The sequence below is a fragment of the Pinus tabuliformis genome, chromosome Q (assembly GCF_031772625.1).
Source record: "Pinus tabuliformis cultivar Carrire ecotype Pingquan chromosome Q, CPIR1, whole genome shotgun sequence".
Taxonomy (NCBI): Eukaryota; Viridiplantae; Streptophyta; class Pinopsida; order Pinales; family Pinaceae; genus Pinus; species Pinus tabuliformis.
The window spans coordinates 263126163-263145792 of record NC_142296.1 but is presented as its reverse complement, the minus strand read 5'-3'; the positions used below and the strand labels follow the sequence as shown (position 1 = coordinate 263145792).

The 19630-nt window shown below is 40.5% G+C and overlaps 1 protein-coding gene and 1 pseudogene across 1 annotated transcript in view; one reads left to right on the top strand and one right to left on the bottom strand.

The window, feature by feature from the left end:
- The window catches only part of LOC149219184 (uncharacterized), a 63424-nt pseudogene extending 62004 nt beyond the window's left edge, over positions 1-1420 (bottom strand).
- Positions 1421-2628: 1208 nt separating this feature from the next.
- The window catches only part of LOC149219183 (uncharacterized), an 87379-nt gene continuing 70377 nt past the window's right edge, over positions 2629-19630 (top strand). The window contains exon 1 of the mRNA XM_089386732.1: positions 2629-2691. Within this exon, the coding sequence (XP_089242858.1) occupies positions 2629-2691 (63 nt within the window). The remainder of the gene's footprint in view (positions 2692-19630) is intronic.

Here is a 19630-nt window from a genome sequence, read left to right as displayed (position 1 = left end):
GTTATGACACACACGATATTCACTGGGCCATAATCTATCTTTGGAGAAAAATCCCTGGATGCATGCCACCTCCTTTAGTTCATCAGCAGTTAGACTCGGAGTCAAAGATTGAGACCCGTCCTCATGGAAGATAGATCTTAGAAATCTCGGACAGTGGCGGTGCGGGAATCTTCCTGCACTATTCAACTTATACATTATTAACACTACATTCCATGATTACTTCTCGGAAATCAATATGAGTTGCAAGAAATATGTAAATAACATCAAATCTATATAAAAAGATTAATAAAGAGTTGTAACAAATCTTAATATAAACTATGAGCATGTGCAGGAAAAGGGTAACCATCTTATACTAGTGCAGGAAAGAAGGGTCTTATATTAAGGTAAAACAGAGGTTGATATTGATGGAAATGGGGTAAAAAATAGGGCAATTTATGATACCAACATCCTCCCATCCCTAAGTTGTTGTGTGTCCTCACACACATTTTACCTCTACAAAAAACCTTCAAAAAATGAGTGTCCACTCCTCAATTCTGCACTTCAATGTTTATTCCTGTCTTTACTATCTTTGGCTTCTTGTCTCGGGCTTTTTGTAGCTGCTTAGTTACCTTCTTTAGGCGTCTATAGCATCTGGAAGCCCAGTATTTCCACACCTTTACCTGCTGCTTCTGCTTTTTTACTTCTGCCAGTAATTCCACCTCACTCTGTTTCTTCCAACTCTTCTCTTTCATGACCTAGTTTAAAACTTCCAGGTACTCTATTTCTACCAACTCTTCTCTTTCATGACCTTGTTTAAAACTTCTAGGTTATGGACTTGTTGCTCCAAGTCTACTATTCTGCTATTAAGGAAGAGAGTGGACGGTGTTGTACTAAGATCTTCGGGTGTGAACACCTTTTCTTCCACGGACTCAACATCAAGGTCAAGATTGTCAAAATTCTGCCTTAAGACATCATCGAGAGTTTCTATGCTCGGGGTTTTGCTATCACTGAGGGTTTGGATACCCTCACCAATCTCTATACCAGGGGTTTCAGTACCCTGTGCGCCTAATTCCTCTGGGCTCTTAACAACTTTCTCTCGCAGTTTCTCAGGGAATTCCACACCTTGTCCTTCCGAATCAGTAGGGGTTTCGATTCCCCGTTCTTCTACCAGCACAAGGACTTCAGTATCCTATCCTTCGAACACCGCAGGGTCTTTAATGCCCTAATCTTCAAAAATCACAGGGTCTTTAGTACCTTGATCTTCACAATTTGCAGGGTCTTAAATGCCCTAGCCTTCAAAAACCACAGGGTCTTTAATTCCGTAGTCCTCAAAATCATTAAGGGTCTCCACATCTGGTTCACTAAAATTTTCAAGAGGATCTTCATGTTGTTCCTCTTCGTCCTCCTCTGCTTGTACTTTGGTGTTGTTTGGTGTCAACATTGTTTTCCTACTCCTTAGACTGCTGATAATCATTGACAACAACATGTCATCTTCTGCATTCTCCTTATCCTCCACAGTGTGTGCCACTGCGTCTGAGAGCACTAAGATATTATGAACTATGGGGGATACTTGGGGCAAGTCATTAATTACAATTCGAGAACCTAACTGGTTTGTCCCTTGGCCGACAACTTTCCTCCTCGTTGAGGTCCTAATTTTCCTTTTCTTTGCTGCAGGTGGAGTGTTTTCAATGACCCTCTTCTCTGCTTGCACTGGTGAGCCTTTACTTCACTGCTTGGCAGGAGACAATGTCTCTGCCTTTCTATTTTTACTTGCACTAGTGCTAGCAGGTTCTTCTGAACCCCTTGCTCAAAATTCTTTTAGAAATGCCTCCCATGCTATTCCCTTTTTCTCTAACTTCTTCTTGACTAGCATCATAATGAGTCCATGATGGTAGAGTTTGGTTGCAACCTGGCTTGCACTTCCGCTTTGCACATTTTTCACCATATTTTCGAGGCTCCTGAGCAAGAAGTGAGGGAAATTAATTAGTTTCCCCGCCTCGAAATGTGACAGCAATCGAAGGTGGTATATGAATGCCAAGGTATAGTGTCCTTCACCTGTGACAAAATTCTGTAATATAAACAGTAAATCTTGCCATTTCCTGACCATGGCGATCTGTGGCAGTCCCTTTTTCCAATCGACCTCAATATTCTTATCGACCACGAACCACTACCAACGCTTCTTTGCCAACCACTCTTTCTTAAACCAACGCTCACTTGTAAGTGGTAGGCATGTGGTTTGCGAAATGAACTCTTCAGTGATTTTAAATTTTAAGGACTCGACCCTAACTTGGCCTTCCTTGAATGTTCTTGCAAACTCTAGCACTACGCCCATGTCGAATCCATCAAATTTTTGGAGAAATGGCAGGAACCCAGATTCTTGCAAAAGTGCAAGACTGTTCTTGTATTCGGCGGTTTTTTCAATCTCCTGTAGCGACAGTGGTTCACTCCTCATTGGTGCCATTTTGAACCTCTTCCACTTCACTGATCACACCCTAGAAAGAATTTCATGGTAACTCCAAGATTCACCGAGAATTTTATGCTGAAGGTCCCTCGCCTTCCATCTTTTTAGACCTTCTTACTTGTCTATGATGGAATAGTCCCTTCCACTTCGGGTGTAGATTCCTGTCAGTTCATTATAGGTGAATCGTGATGATTGTATGCAGTGGTGGTATATGCGGCAATGATGCAATAGATAGAATGATTGGATCACAGGTAGGTTAATGATGGTTGGGTAGTGTAGAATGATTGCAAAGAGGGTGAGTGCAGGTTATTGGATGGAGTACCCTTCCGCAATCAGCATCATAATTCACTCAGACTTATTTTCAGCATTTATTAAGAAAAATTAGATTTCAGCCTTACACATCTTGCACTTTAGAGATTTGTCCCTAGATTAGTAATTAATGAAATAAAGTATCAATTAAAAGATGGAATGAGTTATCATATCAACACATGTACAAAAAATATAGGCCCATAAATCTTTGATAAACCATTTCAGGACTGTGTAAATTGCTTCCACAGTCAATTGTATTTCTGTACCAGACCTGCTTGCACTACTGTGCTTGCACTGCGCTGTGCTTGCACCAGAGATTTTTACCAAATAGAAATTCTGATAGGACATACTTTTGTAGCTGGACTTTAAAAAATTTGCCTCATTATACAAGAAAAATTTATTCACCATCCTTTGGTGCTTCTCGACATGCCTTCTGAATGACTGCATCAAATTCTGCAATCAACTTATGAGGGAATAAAGAAGTGGGAAAGGGGTAAAAAAATTTTAGAATGGGAAGGAATATTACAGCAAGGATTTCAAAACAATATCACCAAGGGGGGTAAACGAAATGGGATGTGGGAAAAAATTCAAGGGAAAAGAGGGATTTTACGAATCGGGTAAGGGTAGTTTCTTGGAAGAAAGAGGAAGGTAATTCATTGGGGAATTTAGAAAAGAAATAGTGGGAAATTCGAAATGGGAAATAGAAGAAGATTTTTACCTTGAAATCTGCCTGCACTGGTGTAGGAAAAATAACTACATCGGGAAGTAAGCGTTTACTTGGATAAAAATGTCCATGCTAGTTACCCCAAACTTGGGTAAGTGCTCAGTTTCGTGAACCTGCTTCTTCTTGGTGGTAGCCAACATATCTAAAAATCAAGTAACATTCCCTTTTTATGAAAATTTTGATCTTCTTGCCAGCATGCTGGTTTTCAAGTTGGTCCTTCTATAATTATGTCAGCCAACTGATTTTCACAATTATAGGAAATCTTTTTTCTCTTTATACTTTTATTTTTTTGTCATTTTTTTTTCTTTTTATTTTTCTTTGATTTTTTTTTTTTTAAATAAGGACAAGAAGGAATCAATTCTTCAACAGGTCGGTGCTATCACCTACCAACTCCTTTTCAAATGGTTGTTGGACTTGCTGCATAAAATCTCCTTTAGTAAGGGGCTGAAAATATACCTTCAATCTATGCCCGTTTACTAGGAACACAGAATTTCGTCCATCAATAGTTTTGATTTCTACCGCTCCATTTTCGAACACTTTGACCACCTCATAGGGTCCCATCTAGTGTGTATGGAATTTTCCTTTAAAATGTTTGAATCTTGAATCATAAAGGAGCACCCAATCGCCTGGTTAGAATTGTTTTTTCTGAATAGACTTATCATGCCACTTCTTGCGCTGTTGTTGAACCAAGATGTTCTGATGAACAACATCCCTTCATATTTCATCTAACTCATTCAATTGTAGAAGGTGTTGTTGCTGTGCCTCGGAGAGATCTAGCCCCAATTGGACTGCAGTCCTGAAAGTCTTGCTCTGGAATTCTATCGACAAGAGGACTTGTTTCACATACACCAACTCATATGGTGTGTGTCCCGTGCTGTTTCTCCAAGTGGTTCGATAGGCCCACAATGCTTCTGTTAATTTTTCAGCCCAATCCTTTATGTTCATATTTACCTTCTTTGTGAAGATAGACTCAATCACCTTATTTGGGGATTCTACCTGGCCATTTGCTTACGGGTGATATGGTGCGGATTTCTTGTGCCAGATTTTGTATTGCTCCATTACACCCTATACCATATTAGAAATAAACTGCGATCCATTATCAGAAATAATTTCTCTAGGTACACCAAATCTAGTAAATATTTCAGTAAAAAGAAAATCAACAACAACTCTTTCAATAGCAAAAGAAACAGCTTTAGCTTCTACCCATTTTGTAACAAAATCTGTACAAACCAAGATATGCTTTTTATTTGATGATGAGGGATTTATTGGTCCTACGAAATCAATAACCCATTTTTTAAAAGGCTCAATCATAACTTGAGGACATAAAGGCATCTCATTGGTTTGGTTAGGCTGGCCAATTCGCTGACAGCTATCACACCACTTGACATATTGTTTGGCATCCTTGAACAAGGAAGGCCAAAAATAGCCAACTTGTAACACTTTGTATGCAGTTCGATTATTAGCGAAGTGACCTCCACATGGTTCAACATGGACAGATTTTAAGATATCAAATGCCTCTTCCTCTCTTACACATCTACAGATAATGAGATCTACTCTAGTGTAAAAGAGGTCTCCTTGGATCCAGGAATATGCAACACTTTTCTGAATGATATTCCGCTTTTCACGAGCAGATAAGTGAGGTGGTAATTTTTCAGTGACTAAATAGTTAGCTATGTCAGCAAACCATGGAGATTTTGTTGACACTGTAAAATGATGTTCATCAGGAAAATCATCATTAACAGGAATTTCTTCACCAGGATTATTTAATCTTGAAAGTTAATCTGCTACTACATTCGATTTCCCTGGTCTATCAACAATAGTAATATTAAATTCCTGTAATAATAACAACCACCTAGTTACCCTACCACTAGTTAATGGTTTATTCATCAAATATCTTATAGCAGAATGATCAGTATGTACAAAAACTTCATATCCTATAATATAATGTCTGAATTTATTAATAGAAAAAATTACAGCTAAAAACTCTTTCTCAGTAACAGTATAATTGAGTTCAACAGGTGACAATTTTTTACTAATGAAATAAATAGCATAAGATTATTTGTCTTCTTCTTGTCCTAAAGTTGTGTCAATAGAAATATCTGAGGCATCAGAGAAAATATGGAATGGCAGGGACCAGTTTGGTCCTCTCAAAACTGGTGCCTGAACTAATTTTTCCTTCAATGTCTCAAAGGACTATTGGCAAGCTGTAGACCAAGAAAACTCACTATCTTTAGCCAAAAGTGGGAAAAGGGGGGTAGATATCCTTGAGAAATTCCCTTTGAGTTTTGGGTATAGGATGACTCAAAATGACTTTTATCTTTGCAGGGTCAACCTGGATACCTTTGTCGAAAATAAGATGGCCAAGAACTACTCCTACCTTGCACATTAATCTGCATTTCTTGTCACTCAAGGCGAGATGAGCTTCTTGGCAGTGAAGAAGCACTTTTTCTAGATTCTTGAGGGCTTCCTAAAATGAATCACCAAACATGGATAAATCATCCATATAGATTTCTATGCATTCAAGGTCAGAAAAAATAGCCAAGACTGCCCTTTGAAAGGTAGTTGGGGCATTACATAGCCCAAAGGGAAGCACTCGGTAAGAAAATGTACCCCATGGACATGTAAAAGTGGTTTTGTCTTGATCCTCGGGTGCTATCTGTATCTGGTTATATCCGCTAAAGCCATCTAGAAAATAAAAGTACTTCTTACCAGCAAGGGTATCGAGTACCTGATCGATGAAAGGAAGGGGGAAGTAATATTTGAGAGTGGATTTATTTAATTCTCTGTAATCAGTGCAAATGTTCCATATCCCATCTTTCTTCGGGACTAACACTAATGGGGAGACCCACTGGCTATTAGAAATAGGATAGATAAAATCAACATCTAAGAGTTTTTGCAGTTCTTCCTTTACAACATCTCTTAGAGCTGGGTTCATTCGCCTTTGGGGTTGTCAAACAGGTCAAGCTCCATCCTGAATATAGATATGGTGTGTACAAGTTTCAGGAGATATCTTCATAACCCCATGCAAAGGCATCGAGATGGTTTCGCAACAAATTCACAAGTTGCTCTCATTGAGAAGGGTCCAAGTCTGAACTAATATACAAGTATTTACCTGGACTAATCTCAACAAGGGTAGTGTCATGCTCAAGAGTACACAAAGGTGTCACTAGAGATGGTGATGATGGAGGTAGAAAGTCATATCCTTCTTGAAAATCTAGACTAAAAATTTGACTCAATGACTCAAAATTAGGCATGGTGTCTAGATTTTTTAGGAAGTCTTGAATCTCACCCTCCTGTGAGGACTCAACATTCTGATGTATCAAGGAAACAGGTTGGGTCTCCTCATCACTACTGTAGTCTAACCATAAAGTGTCTCAGAGCTCCTGAATAGATCTAGCAGGTGGATATAAGGTGACTTTCTTTCTAGAATCTCCATGGGAAATATACATATCACCAGAATGACATCTAATATAAGCATCAACCGTAGCAAGCCATGGTCATCCCAAGATTAAGGGATGCCCTACCATAGGATTGTTTGGCTGAAACATAATGAAATTTGCGGGATATTCCCAAGAATCCAAGGAAATGACCACATCATCCAATACTCCTTCTGGCTTGATTTTAGATCTATCTGCCAGTTCAAGCACATTGGGAGTAGGACGAATATGGACCAATCTAAGTTGATCCATAGTTTTCTTGGTCATAACATTAATTGCTACCCCTAGGTCTATAAGTACATTGGAGACAAGGACATCACCTATCTGAACATAGACAATAGGGTTTCTGAGGTCGGTATATTTTTCCATGTTCGTACATCCTGTCATCAACTTTGTTGCTCTACCAACAAATTGAATGGTTTTGGGTTCTAATCTTCTCCTTCCTGGCTTCTTGAGGCAGAGTTCCCTAATGATTTTTGTATAAATGGGGATCTCTTTGATAGCTTGGAGCAAGGGTACCTTTATGAAAATGTCCCTAAGCTCAGAAGCCAGGCTAGACTCAGGAATTGGGCCTTTATTCTTCACAACTAACCTCTTTGGATAGGGAGGTCAGTTGGAGGAAGATGATGATGGCTTAGAATGTACAGGGATAGGATGAATGGTTTCATCTTTTTCAGAATGGTCAAGAGTTTCCTCCTCTCCTTTCTCATCGATAATTACCATGGGTTGCTTTTGATTTTCTGAGGTTACTACTTTCCCTGATCTCAATTAAATATCATTAACTTCAACTGGCATGGTCTAAAATCTGGATGAAGAAAGCGGGGTCATAGAATGGATCATTTGTACTACTTTATTATTAGGGTTGGGTAAAGGTTGAGCAGGTAGCTGAGAAGGTCGAAACAATGGAGGTAAAGGTAATTGTGGCATAGGTTGACTTGGCTGAGGTAATGATGGTTGAGGCATTGGGTAAGGTGCATATGTAAGAGGATATGATTGCATCGGTGCATGATAGGAACTATGTGAATGGTTTAGCCCTCTCCATCCTTGTTGCCAATATTGGGAGGGTTGTCCATATTGATATTGATTCACATGTTGCCAATGTTGAGAGTGACCAATGTTAGGATAGGAATATGAGTGTGCATTATAACCAAAAAAATGTGGTGGAGATTCAGGAACCATACCCGCATTTACTTGAGGCCAATTTCTTCGTGCTCCCATTGCATGCAACGACTCAACTTCATGTTTTCCCCCTTCAAATACAGCTTTCAGCCCAGGTAGGGAGGGACATTTTTCTATAGCATGGTTATCTACACAAATTGCACATTTACTAGTTTCCTTAATATCTAGAGGACATTCTCTTAGAGGATGTTTTCTTCTACATCTTGAACAGAAAATAGACAATGTTTCTTGCTCTTCTACAAGTTTTTGCTGAAAATTCAAAGAGTCTATTTGTTTACTAACAATATTCATTATTTCAATTTTCATATTGTCCATTTTCTTTTCTAATCCAATAATCATAACATCAGTAGATTCAATTTTCCTGTTTTTATTCCAAATTCCTTTACCGGATCTATATTGATTCCTCGAGAATTTCTTGTACAAGTCACATATCTTGTCAAAAGGTTTTTGAGCAATATCCCCTTGTTCTAACAGATTTAGATTATTCCTAGAATCATCAGTAAGCCCATGTAAGAACAAGGTTCTAATAGTACTTAGATCAAATTTGTGCTTTGACATTTGGAGGATGTACATGAATCTCTGCAAATAGTCCTCTAGCATTCCATCATCATTTTGCACAACAATAAAGATTTCATCTTGGATATCTCTAGTTTTACAATATTCTTGATATTTTGATAAAAACACTTTCTTCATTTGCTACGAAGAATTTATAGTGTTTCCTCCTAGTCCCATGAACCAACGGAGTGCTGCATCCTTGAGAGTTGCAGGAAACAACTTTAACTTATGGGCATCAAATGAATAATCATAAATTCTACACAAAATATCAAACTCAAATAAGAAAGATTTTGGATCTTCATGTACCTTACCATAGAAATGAGGAAGAATTGATGGTGAAATATTTTCATTTGTGCTTGTATATTATGATTCATAATAGGGAATCCGAAAGTAGATTGTTCCTCATTTACATGATTTTCACCACTTCCTTCTGCGTGGTCTTCCATATTTGCCGTTGTTGTTCTTCCACAAGAACTATTCTTAATAGGCTAAGAAGTCTGACTATGGATTAAAACAGTCCCTTTCTTCCCCTTTATGGGATGTGATACACCTGAACTACTACTACTAGAGCCTAGGTGGAATTTTCATGCATAATGAGTCTGAGTTTGTTTGGACTTTCTGCCTGCAAAAAGAAGGCCCAATATGAGTTTTGGTTTCAGATTTGTTAGTGTTTCTTTGGCCCCTAGTGGGCTTCAGACCCCTACCTCTTTTAGGCATTAATTTCAGAAAAAATGACAAACGAAATTCGAAATAAAAACTGCAAGTTTTAGAAATAAATCGACACCTATAAACTCCTTCAAACAATAGAAACACACTTGTTGTGGGGAAAAGTATCCAACACAGAATGACCCTATCCCACTCTAAGGGTGATAGTTCCTTAGCAACAGCTGAAGCAAAGCTATCTAAAGTTACTTCTTTATGACATGCAAGAGATGAAAGGAAGAGATCCACTTACCGATGTCTTGCGCAAATGGTCGATCCAATCTCCTCTATTTGCCGCTTGCTCCCAGCTCCAAGTCTTCTCACGGGCCCAGCTACACGAGATCTTGCGAACAAGACAAGAAAGGGAAACTACAAGAAGCATGCATTCATAATTGATTCAAGGATTAGCATAAATCAAATACGCAAGTAAGACAATACACCATTGAAACACATGCGAATAGAAGAACCTCAAATGCTTTATTAATATAAGGAAGTAAGGTTCAGGCGGTGATATAACCGTGAGAGGTCCAATCCAGCATCACCTTCCCGACGGAAAGAAATATCCTCTTCACCTCCCTCAAGCAATCACCCAATACTCACAACTGTAAACCAACAGCAATTCTTTGCACAAAATTCCGGCCTTTAGATCCCATGGGATGAGATCCTTATATAGAGTTTTGGAGTGAAGATAAGTCAGCTTGATGTGTGACTTGTTGTCCTCTTCAACTCCAGTTGTTCTTCAGTCCTTGAGTCCACTCAGAGTTTCTACCTTCCACTTGGAGTTTTAGAACCTCTTTACTCATCATTAGGTGAATCTTCTGATCCAAGTGTCATTTTGGAAGCTTCCTGGGCACTGGCACATTGAGAAAAGATTCCTCCACATGTCAAAGTACGCCCAGCACAGGTAGCCTTTTTTGCACTTGCTATGCAGCGCAGGTACACCATAGAGCTTTTGACATTCAGCGCAGATGCTTAGTGGAGCAGCTGCTTTGATCCAAAATTGACCTGTTTTTGAGTGTTTTTCAGTGGAGAACTGATCTGAAGTGCTGTGGTTTGCTGACCTTGTTCCTCTAGGGGTAGGAACAACATGTTTAGGGACTTTGGATCCCTCAGATTATTGACATTTCATGCTCCATGCTGTAAGGCACAAAAATGTCTATAACAGTTGCCCCCTAAAGTATGAGGTCGTTTATCGGGTGAAATGATTTATTAGGAGGATCCGAAGTTCATTCAATCGTCGGGAGGTGACCTGTAACAAAATACAATACAATACATTATATTTTCATACTTTCTTTTCATGATCTAGCTGATGCGGGCATTTCCCATGCTCAGCTTTATAAATACATTTTTTGTACATAAACAGACGATCGTCTGATAATAGACTGATAATTCTCTGCTTTTAATTATCATCCTTTTAGTAGGATGATCATCTGCTGCACATGTCTATGTTTTTATCTCCTGAATATATATCGCAGCCCGGATGGATGAAACTAGATCCGGGGTCTTCAAACTTGTCCAACCTTCACTCTAGTACAAGTCGATCCATGTGAGAATTTCTTGAAGTCGAACATGGAAAGACATCGCTTGATTACCAGTCAATAATGTAAACTGTTAACAAGCGCGAGAGGAATCACCGATAATGATGATGACCCTCAAGGTACTGCAGCACAATTCACGTGGCGTGAATATAGGATCTGACGTCGAACACCACGCAAAGTCTCCCGGTCGAAGGTCATTAATGTATACCTATCGCCGGAAGTGAGAAACTTGCCATTGAGGCATGCAAGCTTCAAAGTACTGAGGGGGGTGTTCCTAGATCAACTTCTTGGATAGTGAGCTGATGTCGACAAGAAGTGATCCGTCAAAGGAGGGCCTTCATGAATCCCACATCAGTGACACGGAACGGAGCTAGTGATGATGGTGAAAACGATCTGTGAAATATGATTCAGGGTGGCGGTCATGGAAGGATGAAAGATGATGTATGGTAGTGGATGGGACCCGGTTGACACTTTCTGAATGACATCTCTTGAACATATAATGACACTGATGTGATGGATCGGTAGCATTACCCCATGTATGGATGGTATGGCGAGACCATGGTGAAGGGACCGGTGAATGATAATAACCCAACCCGATATTTACGGAGGAAAAAGTGTCATGTTCAAGAGCGACTTGCTACCATTTAAGCTTTGAGGTTCTCCCAATTTTTCCCCAGTCATTTCTGACCAGTACCTCTTTATTTTTGTCAAGCTTGAGGAGGATAACATATGCTTGTTCTATAACCTACCCTTCGGGCAAGCCCATCGCTATGTTTTAACGAGCCTAACGATAGGGAAACTCGTTCTCGTCTAAAGACAAGTTTGTCGCTATCTAATATTTTTAACGAGCCCAGCGACAAAGACAAATCGGTCCTTTTCATCTTTAGAGAGTCTGAAAAGGGTACATAAAGTGGACTCCAGGGGTCCTTTTTCGTCATCTAATCCCTTAAGCCCGAAAAAGTATAAAACAATACAGAAGGGATGAATGTTCGATATCTTTATCGAGCCGAACTAGACAAGCGCTCGATCTTTTTGTGCAATAATCCCTCAAGTCCAAAAAGATTAAAATCTAGAGGAGGGATAGCTCTTCCGGTCCTTTTAACGAGCTGGAAGGCCAAAACTCGGCAAACTTTTCATATTTTACGAGTCAGTGAAAAGAGCTAAAAGAAGACTCGTATTTTGAGGAACGAGTGATAAACAGGGATAGCAGCAGATTCCAGGTACAGGTTGGAATTTTCCAATCACGGCAGTATTACAAGGATGGCCAAGTGAAATCACTCTTCGCAGTTGTTCCTCAAAATAGGTAAACAATCAAGTGGATGTGAATGATCGGCCAAATGAAAAGTGGAGGTGACGGTGCACAAACACGACCAAGGCTTTTATGGCTGATGAATTTACGGTCTCAAATGGTTATTTACCGGTTCATTTTTTCTGGATGAGGTTGAACTCTGGGGGAAGCTTGCTCACATGCTTATGTTTATTTTTTAACGAGCATGAAGTCCGCGTTAAAACTGCTCGGATCTTGCGTTTATTTTTTAACGAGCATGAACTTTGCCAAAACTGCTCGTATCTTGCGTTTATTTTTTAACGAGCATGAACTTTGCCAAAACTGCTCGTTTTTACTAGTCATAAAGTAGGAAGGTCTCATGGAAGATCGCTATTTTTTAAAGAGCTTCATCTCCCTACGTATTTCTCCATATCCTCTCTTTGTGCAAGCTGGGTATCGGCTAATCCTACGAGTTTAACGGGTTAGACCTACAGGTTTAAAGGGGGGACCTAAAAAACTAAAAAAACAAAATAGCCGCCCGTGCTTGCATTCCAAGAGGTTTGCATGCCCCCAGGTGTAAGTCTAATTTCAAGGTCGCCCCTACTTGTCCGTCGAAAACCCTTGTTTTCAATGGGTGAGGCTTACCTCTTTCAGGTTATCCAAAGATCGTTCTGCTAATCCTTTCAAACAAAAACTTTCTTCGGCGATGTCTATCATTAGGTTACACAAAGATGGTTACAATTTGTTGCAGCAATAGAATCTCTTTCTTTGGAGGCTGCCCCTACTTATCCTTTAAAACATTTTTTTTAATGGGTGAGGCTTGCCTTTTACCCAAAGATGGTTACTACTTGCTGCCGCAAACGGATCCCCTTCTTTGGCAGAGCCTACTTATTTAGACAAAGGTGAATGACGGCGCTTCCGCCACACACTTAACTTTAACAAAAGAATCTTTTTCCAGAACAACCCCATTCCTAACTGCCCCTTCCTCTGCATGAGAGCTCTTGCCGACTCTTCTGTTTTACGAAGATGAAGGAGGGGACGGGGTACGGACTAGTCATATTCTCCCGCGGAAATTCTACTTTACACCCAAGGTTTTCTCTGACCCCAGCAGACCAGGATGCATGCCCCCTGGGTTCCGGCCCTGCTTTCCCGAATTACTCGTACTCATCAGGAAGAAGAACCGGAGGTAGAGACCTTTCTTGATCAAATAGACCATTCAGGATAGGTATGTGACTATTTGCGATGTGTGATCCCGGAAATGAAAGTTGGTCTACGAGCTTGACCATTCTTCCTTCGTGTGGAAAACACATTATTCGAAAGAGTGAGGAGACTATTGCTTCCATGCAATATATGTAGTCTCGTCCAAGGAGTAGGTTATAATCCAAGGGTCCTTGGACGACCATCAAATTCATCTTGACAGCCTTCCCTTTCAATGTAATAGGCACATTAGGTAGAATCCCTAATGGTCGACTGGTTCCTTTGTCAAAACCCGAGAGATTTCTTATCTCAGGCAAAAGCGTCGGGCAACCCAGTGCTTTCCAAGAAATAGAGGACAGGATACTCACAGATGCCCCTTCATCAATGATAGTCCTAGCCATCACCATTTTTTATATTTGGACTATAATTCTAAATGGTATACTGGCTGGTAACCGGGGTCTGCCTAGTTGGTTCCAATCAAAGGACACAACCAGGTTGCTTAGTGGTGGGACCGAATATACGGCCGGGTATGATCCTGACGATGCTCCTTCCTGCGATAAAGGAGTGGGCACATTGCCCTGATGTTCATCAGAATCGGTGTTGACGAAAATAATCTGGACGGTGTCATCCTTACTCTCTTCGGTAGGGGTGTCAGCTGAAGATGAATCCTCAGTGACTGTGGTATTTGAAGATGAAACTTCTGAAAGGAGAATCGGGTCAACTGCCGTTTCGACCTTTGGACTTTCGTCCGGTCCGGATTCAGTAGGTTCACTTTCAGTGACTGACACTTCAGCTGGCCCTATGAGCGGGGCAGCTGTATTTTCAACCAACGAAGGACTTGGCGCGAGTTTTTGGTATCCAGGAGGAAGCAGCAACGGTGCAACCGGTTGATCTTCCAAAACTCTCTTGGCTTCGTCTAAAAAGGGACAACGGCGGAGGGTGTGATTGCCTTCACACAGTTCGCAGGGGAATCTCATTCCCCTTCGTCGTCTAGGACCTTCACTTTCGTTGGTCGACGGTAAGCATTCAACCTGGTTGTCAAAGGTTGACGTTTCAGAACTGTGCAAACGAGGGGACCAGTCCCTTAGTATCCGGGGAATACTGGGACAATCACGGTGGAGGTGGTCCTCTCTACATATGACACATGGCGATTTGGGCCCGGTCCGTGCTGTGTGGATTTTTGTTAGATGCCTTTTGCTTGCCCCTAGGTGCCTTTGGCTCCTTCTGCTTCTTTTCTTTCTTCTTCTTTTCCTTCTTCTTTTCTATGGGAGCTCCGCTTTCGGCGACTTGACCTCTCGAAGAAGAAGGATCGGAGGAAGGCTTATAAGAAGTGGAAGGCTGGAGGGTAGCTTTAGACTGGTCTAACTGTTGACTCGACTGTTCAGGAATGGTGGTGGTCTGAACTACAATGGTTGAGAACAGCCAAACTGGCAGGCCAATTGTCAGTCCTGGAAGCGACAACGTGGCCATGTGGGGCGCACCAACTTCTCCCCAAGAGGAGAAAGGGCTAGGGGTCCCACCATGTGGAATCCCTTGGTTGGTGTGTTCCATGTTCTCAACCTAAAGATCAACGTAGGAATAAGGGGTGATTATGTTCCGTTTAGAATGAATTTTATATGACGACGCTTTAGACACAACTTGCTTTTTCACTTTTTAAGAGTCGAGAAAAAGCTAAAGATGACTCTAGTCTCCTTCGATGTATTAACGAGCCCGAAGTGACAAATGCTCGGATGGACTTTTTCAGTTATAGAGTTTGAAAAAGGCCAAAAGAAACTACTCTGGAGTTCTAGGCAGAGGGTGTGCCAAACCTTTCGCGAAACCACAGAATACGTTTTACGGTACGAGTGGTCGATCTTCATGAATGTTGTGTTCACTGCATCGCGATCAGTAGGGCGGCCAACACGGCTTCCTATGGATAAAGGCTTTGTTCCTATAGGGATCCCCCAATATACGCGACGGTACGCGGGGGCACAAGTCCGTATTAGTGCTATTGTCCCTCAGGAGGAATCACCCACCTTCGTAGAGATCGACAGTCACTATGTTTAACGACGCCGGTTCACGTCTCTACCTAGACCTCTACTGTGTTTCGTTATGTTTCAAAGCGTTGTTAGGTAAATTCAGTTCGTTTTAGGTTGATCTTGCTTAGCAGTTTTCCTTTATGGATAACCACGTGATGTATGATACAACTCCTAAATGCAGTCTAAGAATGATAAGCAAGCTTTTTCAATTCTTTCAACTTATGAAAATCTTAACTACTGAAGGAAAAGAAAGACATCATCTTTTCAAACAGATCATAGAGCACACACTGATGCACTTTCCTAAATCGACATGCAAACTGTCAAAATGCACATGCACAATGCAAGTATTTCTTTTCTTCTTCCTTAATGTTGATGTATTACAAAAACAAAGATGTTGTATGATTTCGAATTAAATTTCAAGCGAAAGCAAACAAGTTTTTGTCCAATAATCAAAAGAACACCTTAAGATTCACTCGTTTCAACACAAGAAATACTGAAATTCGAACCATATAACGAAAGCAAATGTTCAAGCAGCTATGAACAACAATAAACTAGCTCTTAGAATCACAACGACACTTTCTTACAGGTCTAGATCCAAGAGGTCACAGCAAGACTAGTTCACTTTCGCTACGGGAAACTGTGAATGACAGCAAGAAATACAATAAGAAAAATCACGGTTTCTTCATACAACTGAGGCGAAATGAAGGCAAAGAAAGGTAGTTTCAGCTGGGTATACAGGTTGACAACAGGCTGCAAAAACAATATTGAAAACTGGGCAACAGACAGTGGGGAACCCCAGTTGCACAAGGCAAAACTGGATCAGCGCAGGTGCTGCACTGTCAATCTGACATGCAGCGCAGGTAGCCCCTTCGGGACCTGTGTTGCAGCACAGGTAGCCTTTGCTGCAGCTGCACTGAAGAGACAACTCTCGTCTCTCTCAGATTCCGGGTCACAGTTTGCTCAAAAATCAATGGTTTTTGGCCAAATCAGAGGCTATCAGTCAAGTATACACTAGAGGATGATTAAGGAAGATGAACACTATCACAAAGAGCTAAAAAGAGTCCTTGTGGATCAGCTCTTCAAATCATAAACATGCCCAGCACTGAGCTAGAGTAGCTGCCCTCTACTTTGCATTCGAAGTATTCGAATGCAGTTAGATTCGGTACTCCCTTTGTTTAGGAAATGAATAGTAAGAAACACAAGCTACCAACAAGACACGATCCCCAGCGGAGTCGCCAGTCTGTTGTGGGGAAAAGTATCCAACACGGAATGACCCTATCCCACTCTAAGGGTGATAGTTCCTTAGCAACAACTGAAGCAAAGCTATCTAAAGTTACTTCTTTATGACATGCAAGAGATGAAAGGAAGAGATCCACTTATTGATGTCTTGCGCAAATGGTCGATCCAATCTCCTCTATTTGCCGCTTGCTCCCAGCTCCAAGTCTTCTCACGGGCCCAGCTACACGAGATCCTGCGAACAAGACAAGAAAGGGAAACTACAAGAAGCATGCATTCATAATTGATTCAAGGATTAGCATAAATCAAATACGCAAGTAAGACAATACACCATTGAAACACATGCGAATAGAAGAACCTCAAATGCTTTATTAATATAAGGAAGTAAGGTTCAGGCGGTGATACAACCGTGAGAGGTCCAATCCAGCATCACCTTCCCGACGGAAAGAAATCTCCTCTTCACCTCCCTCAAGCAATCACCCAATACTCACAACTGTAAACCAACAGCAATTCTTTGCACAAAATTCCGGCCTTCAGATCCCATGGGATGAGATCCTTATATAGAGTTTTGGAGTGAAGATAAGTCAGCTTGATGTGTGACTTGTTGTCCTCTTCAACTCCAGTTGTTCTTCAGTCCTTGAGTCCACTCGGAGTTTCTACCTTCCACTTGGAGTTTTAGAACCTCTTTACTCATCATTAGGCAAATCTTCTGATCCAAGTATCATTTTGGAAGCTTCCTGGGCACTGGCACATTGAGAAAAGATTCCTCCACATGTCAAAGTACGCCCAGCGCAGGTAGCCTTTGTTGCACTTGCTATGCAGCGCAGGTACACCATAGAGCTTTTGACATTCAGCGCAGATGCTTAGTGGAGCAGCTGCTTTGATCCAAAATTGACCTGTTTTTGAGTGTTTTTCAGTGGAGAACTGATCTGAAGTGCTGTGGTTTGCTGACCTTGTTCCTCTAGGGGTAGGAAAAACATGTTTAGGGACTTTGGATCCCTCAGATTATTGACATTTCATGCTCCATGTTGTAAGGCACAAAAATGTCTATAACAACACTGTGGGAAAAAATAATAGCAGACTTACACATATTGCAAAAAAATGGAAAATTATTACCAATTCAAATTGCCTCCCCAACAACGGTACCAAAATGTTGGGTGCAGGAATTGCGCTTGAGCAAACTCCTCAACACTGAATTGTCAACGCGAGGGTTTCATAAACTTAGAGACGAAGAAAAGGCAATGCCAAAAATGGTATGAAATTTTCCTATTTCTAATCCTACTTATTAAAGGAAATGCTTTGTAGAATCAGATAGAAAACAATTGGAAAGGCAATTAACACCAAGGCAACTCTAGTGTTGGAATGTAAAAGACAATTTGCAAGTAAATCAAGTAAAGAAATTCCACACAACAGAAACAATCTTAAATGTTGGAATGAAATGCTATGTTCATCTTCAGATGGATGGTAAGCAATCTGACAAGTGGGCCCTTACAGAATTCTACCTTCCTTCTGATCTTTCTCCCACACAAAAAACCTATCCTTGCATGGTTGCAATCTGCTTGCACTAGTGCAGGTACAATATTTCTATGTAAGAGTATATTCAATCTTCCTTACTAAAGACTTATTTTTGAGTGAAGGTGCTCTAAGCCTTAGGGCTTGGATCAATCTGTTCCTATGTCAAGAGAATTGCTCTTGCACCGAAGCATAGTTCCCTTTACTCAGTTTCCAAATTACTTTCGAAAGTTGAAAGATGTGTTGAAAAGGAATTGCAATTGTAAATGAAATTCTAAAGTAAACTAGCTATGAAAAAGAAAATGCTTCAAATCATTAAAATTCATAAGGGAAATAAACTTCATGAGATAAAAACACTTACAAAAGAATCAATCAATAGCCTAAGTACTTTGCATGTGTCAACCAGTTTTGGTACTTCACCCACAATAATGATATTCTTTGCAAGTATAATATGGTAGTTTAATATAACTACTTCCAGATATTTTAGAGATGCACTTTTAAAACCAAAAATAGTTACTCGATTAATCGATCCATTCACTTGCAAAATAATGGGAAATAAGATGCAGGTAAGTGATTCACTGTTTTCTACAACGAATGAATAAGCCAAGGTGCAAGCAACATCATGCACTGGTGCAAGAAAGAATTCCTTGCACGATCCACTTCGAAAATGAATTAAGACAGAAAACAAGAGTAAAGTAAATGCGTGAAAGATATCTTATAAAAAAAAGTAAACACAACTACTCTGTAAACCATGGATCCGTTCCACACATAGGCTATAGAAGATAATTTAATCCAGAACTTAAAGATTAGCGATTAAACTATTACATCACACAGCTGCAAAGAAATAACCACACCATCTTTCCAAATAATGAAAGCGAGAGGGGTCAACGAGCTGGGTTGGCTGGGCCCTGGCCAACTAGCTCGTTCCCCTTCTAAGGAATGAAAGCGATCAACACTTCAAATAATACATCAAAGACAAAATTAAACATTGCGTGTGAAAACCATAACGATTCTCTTGTATTACTTGATTCAACAAATTACATTACAGAGCAGTCCAGCCCTAGAGCGAGGCGATAACCAGATTACATAAACCAAAATAATAACCAATGGTTCGCTAGCTTCCTATCTATGATCTACATCATATATATCCTTCGGCTCTAGGCTATTTACACTAATTACAGATAATTCTTGTTTAGGCCTCTCGGCCAAACAGACTTAGAAAACCGAATTACAAACTTGGCCAATGGTTATAACACACACGAGCTTCGCCAGGTCGTAATCTATCTTTGGAGAAAAATCACTGGATGCATGCCACCTACTTCAGTTCATCAACAGTTAGACTCGAAGTCGAAGATCGAGACCCATCCTCATGGAAGATAGCTCTCAGAAATCTCAGACAGTGGCAGTGCAGGAATCTTCCTGCACTAGTCAACTCATACATTATTAACACTACGTTCCATGATTACTTCTAGGAAATCAATATGTGTTGCAAGAAATATGTAAATAATGCGAAATC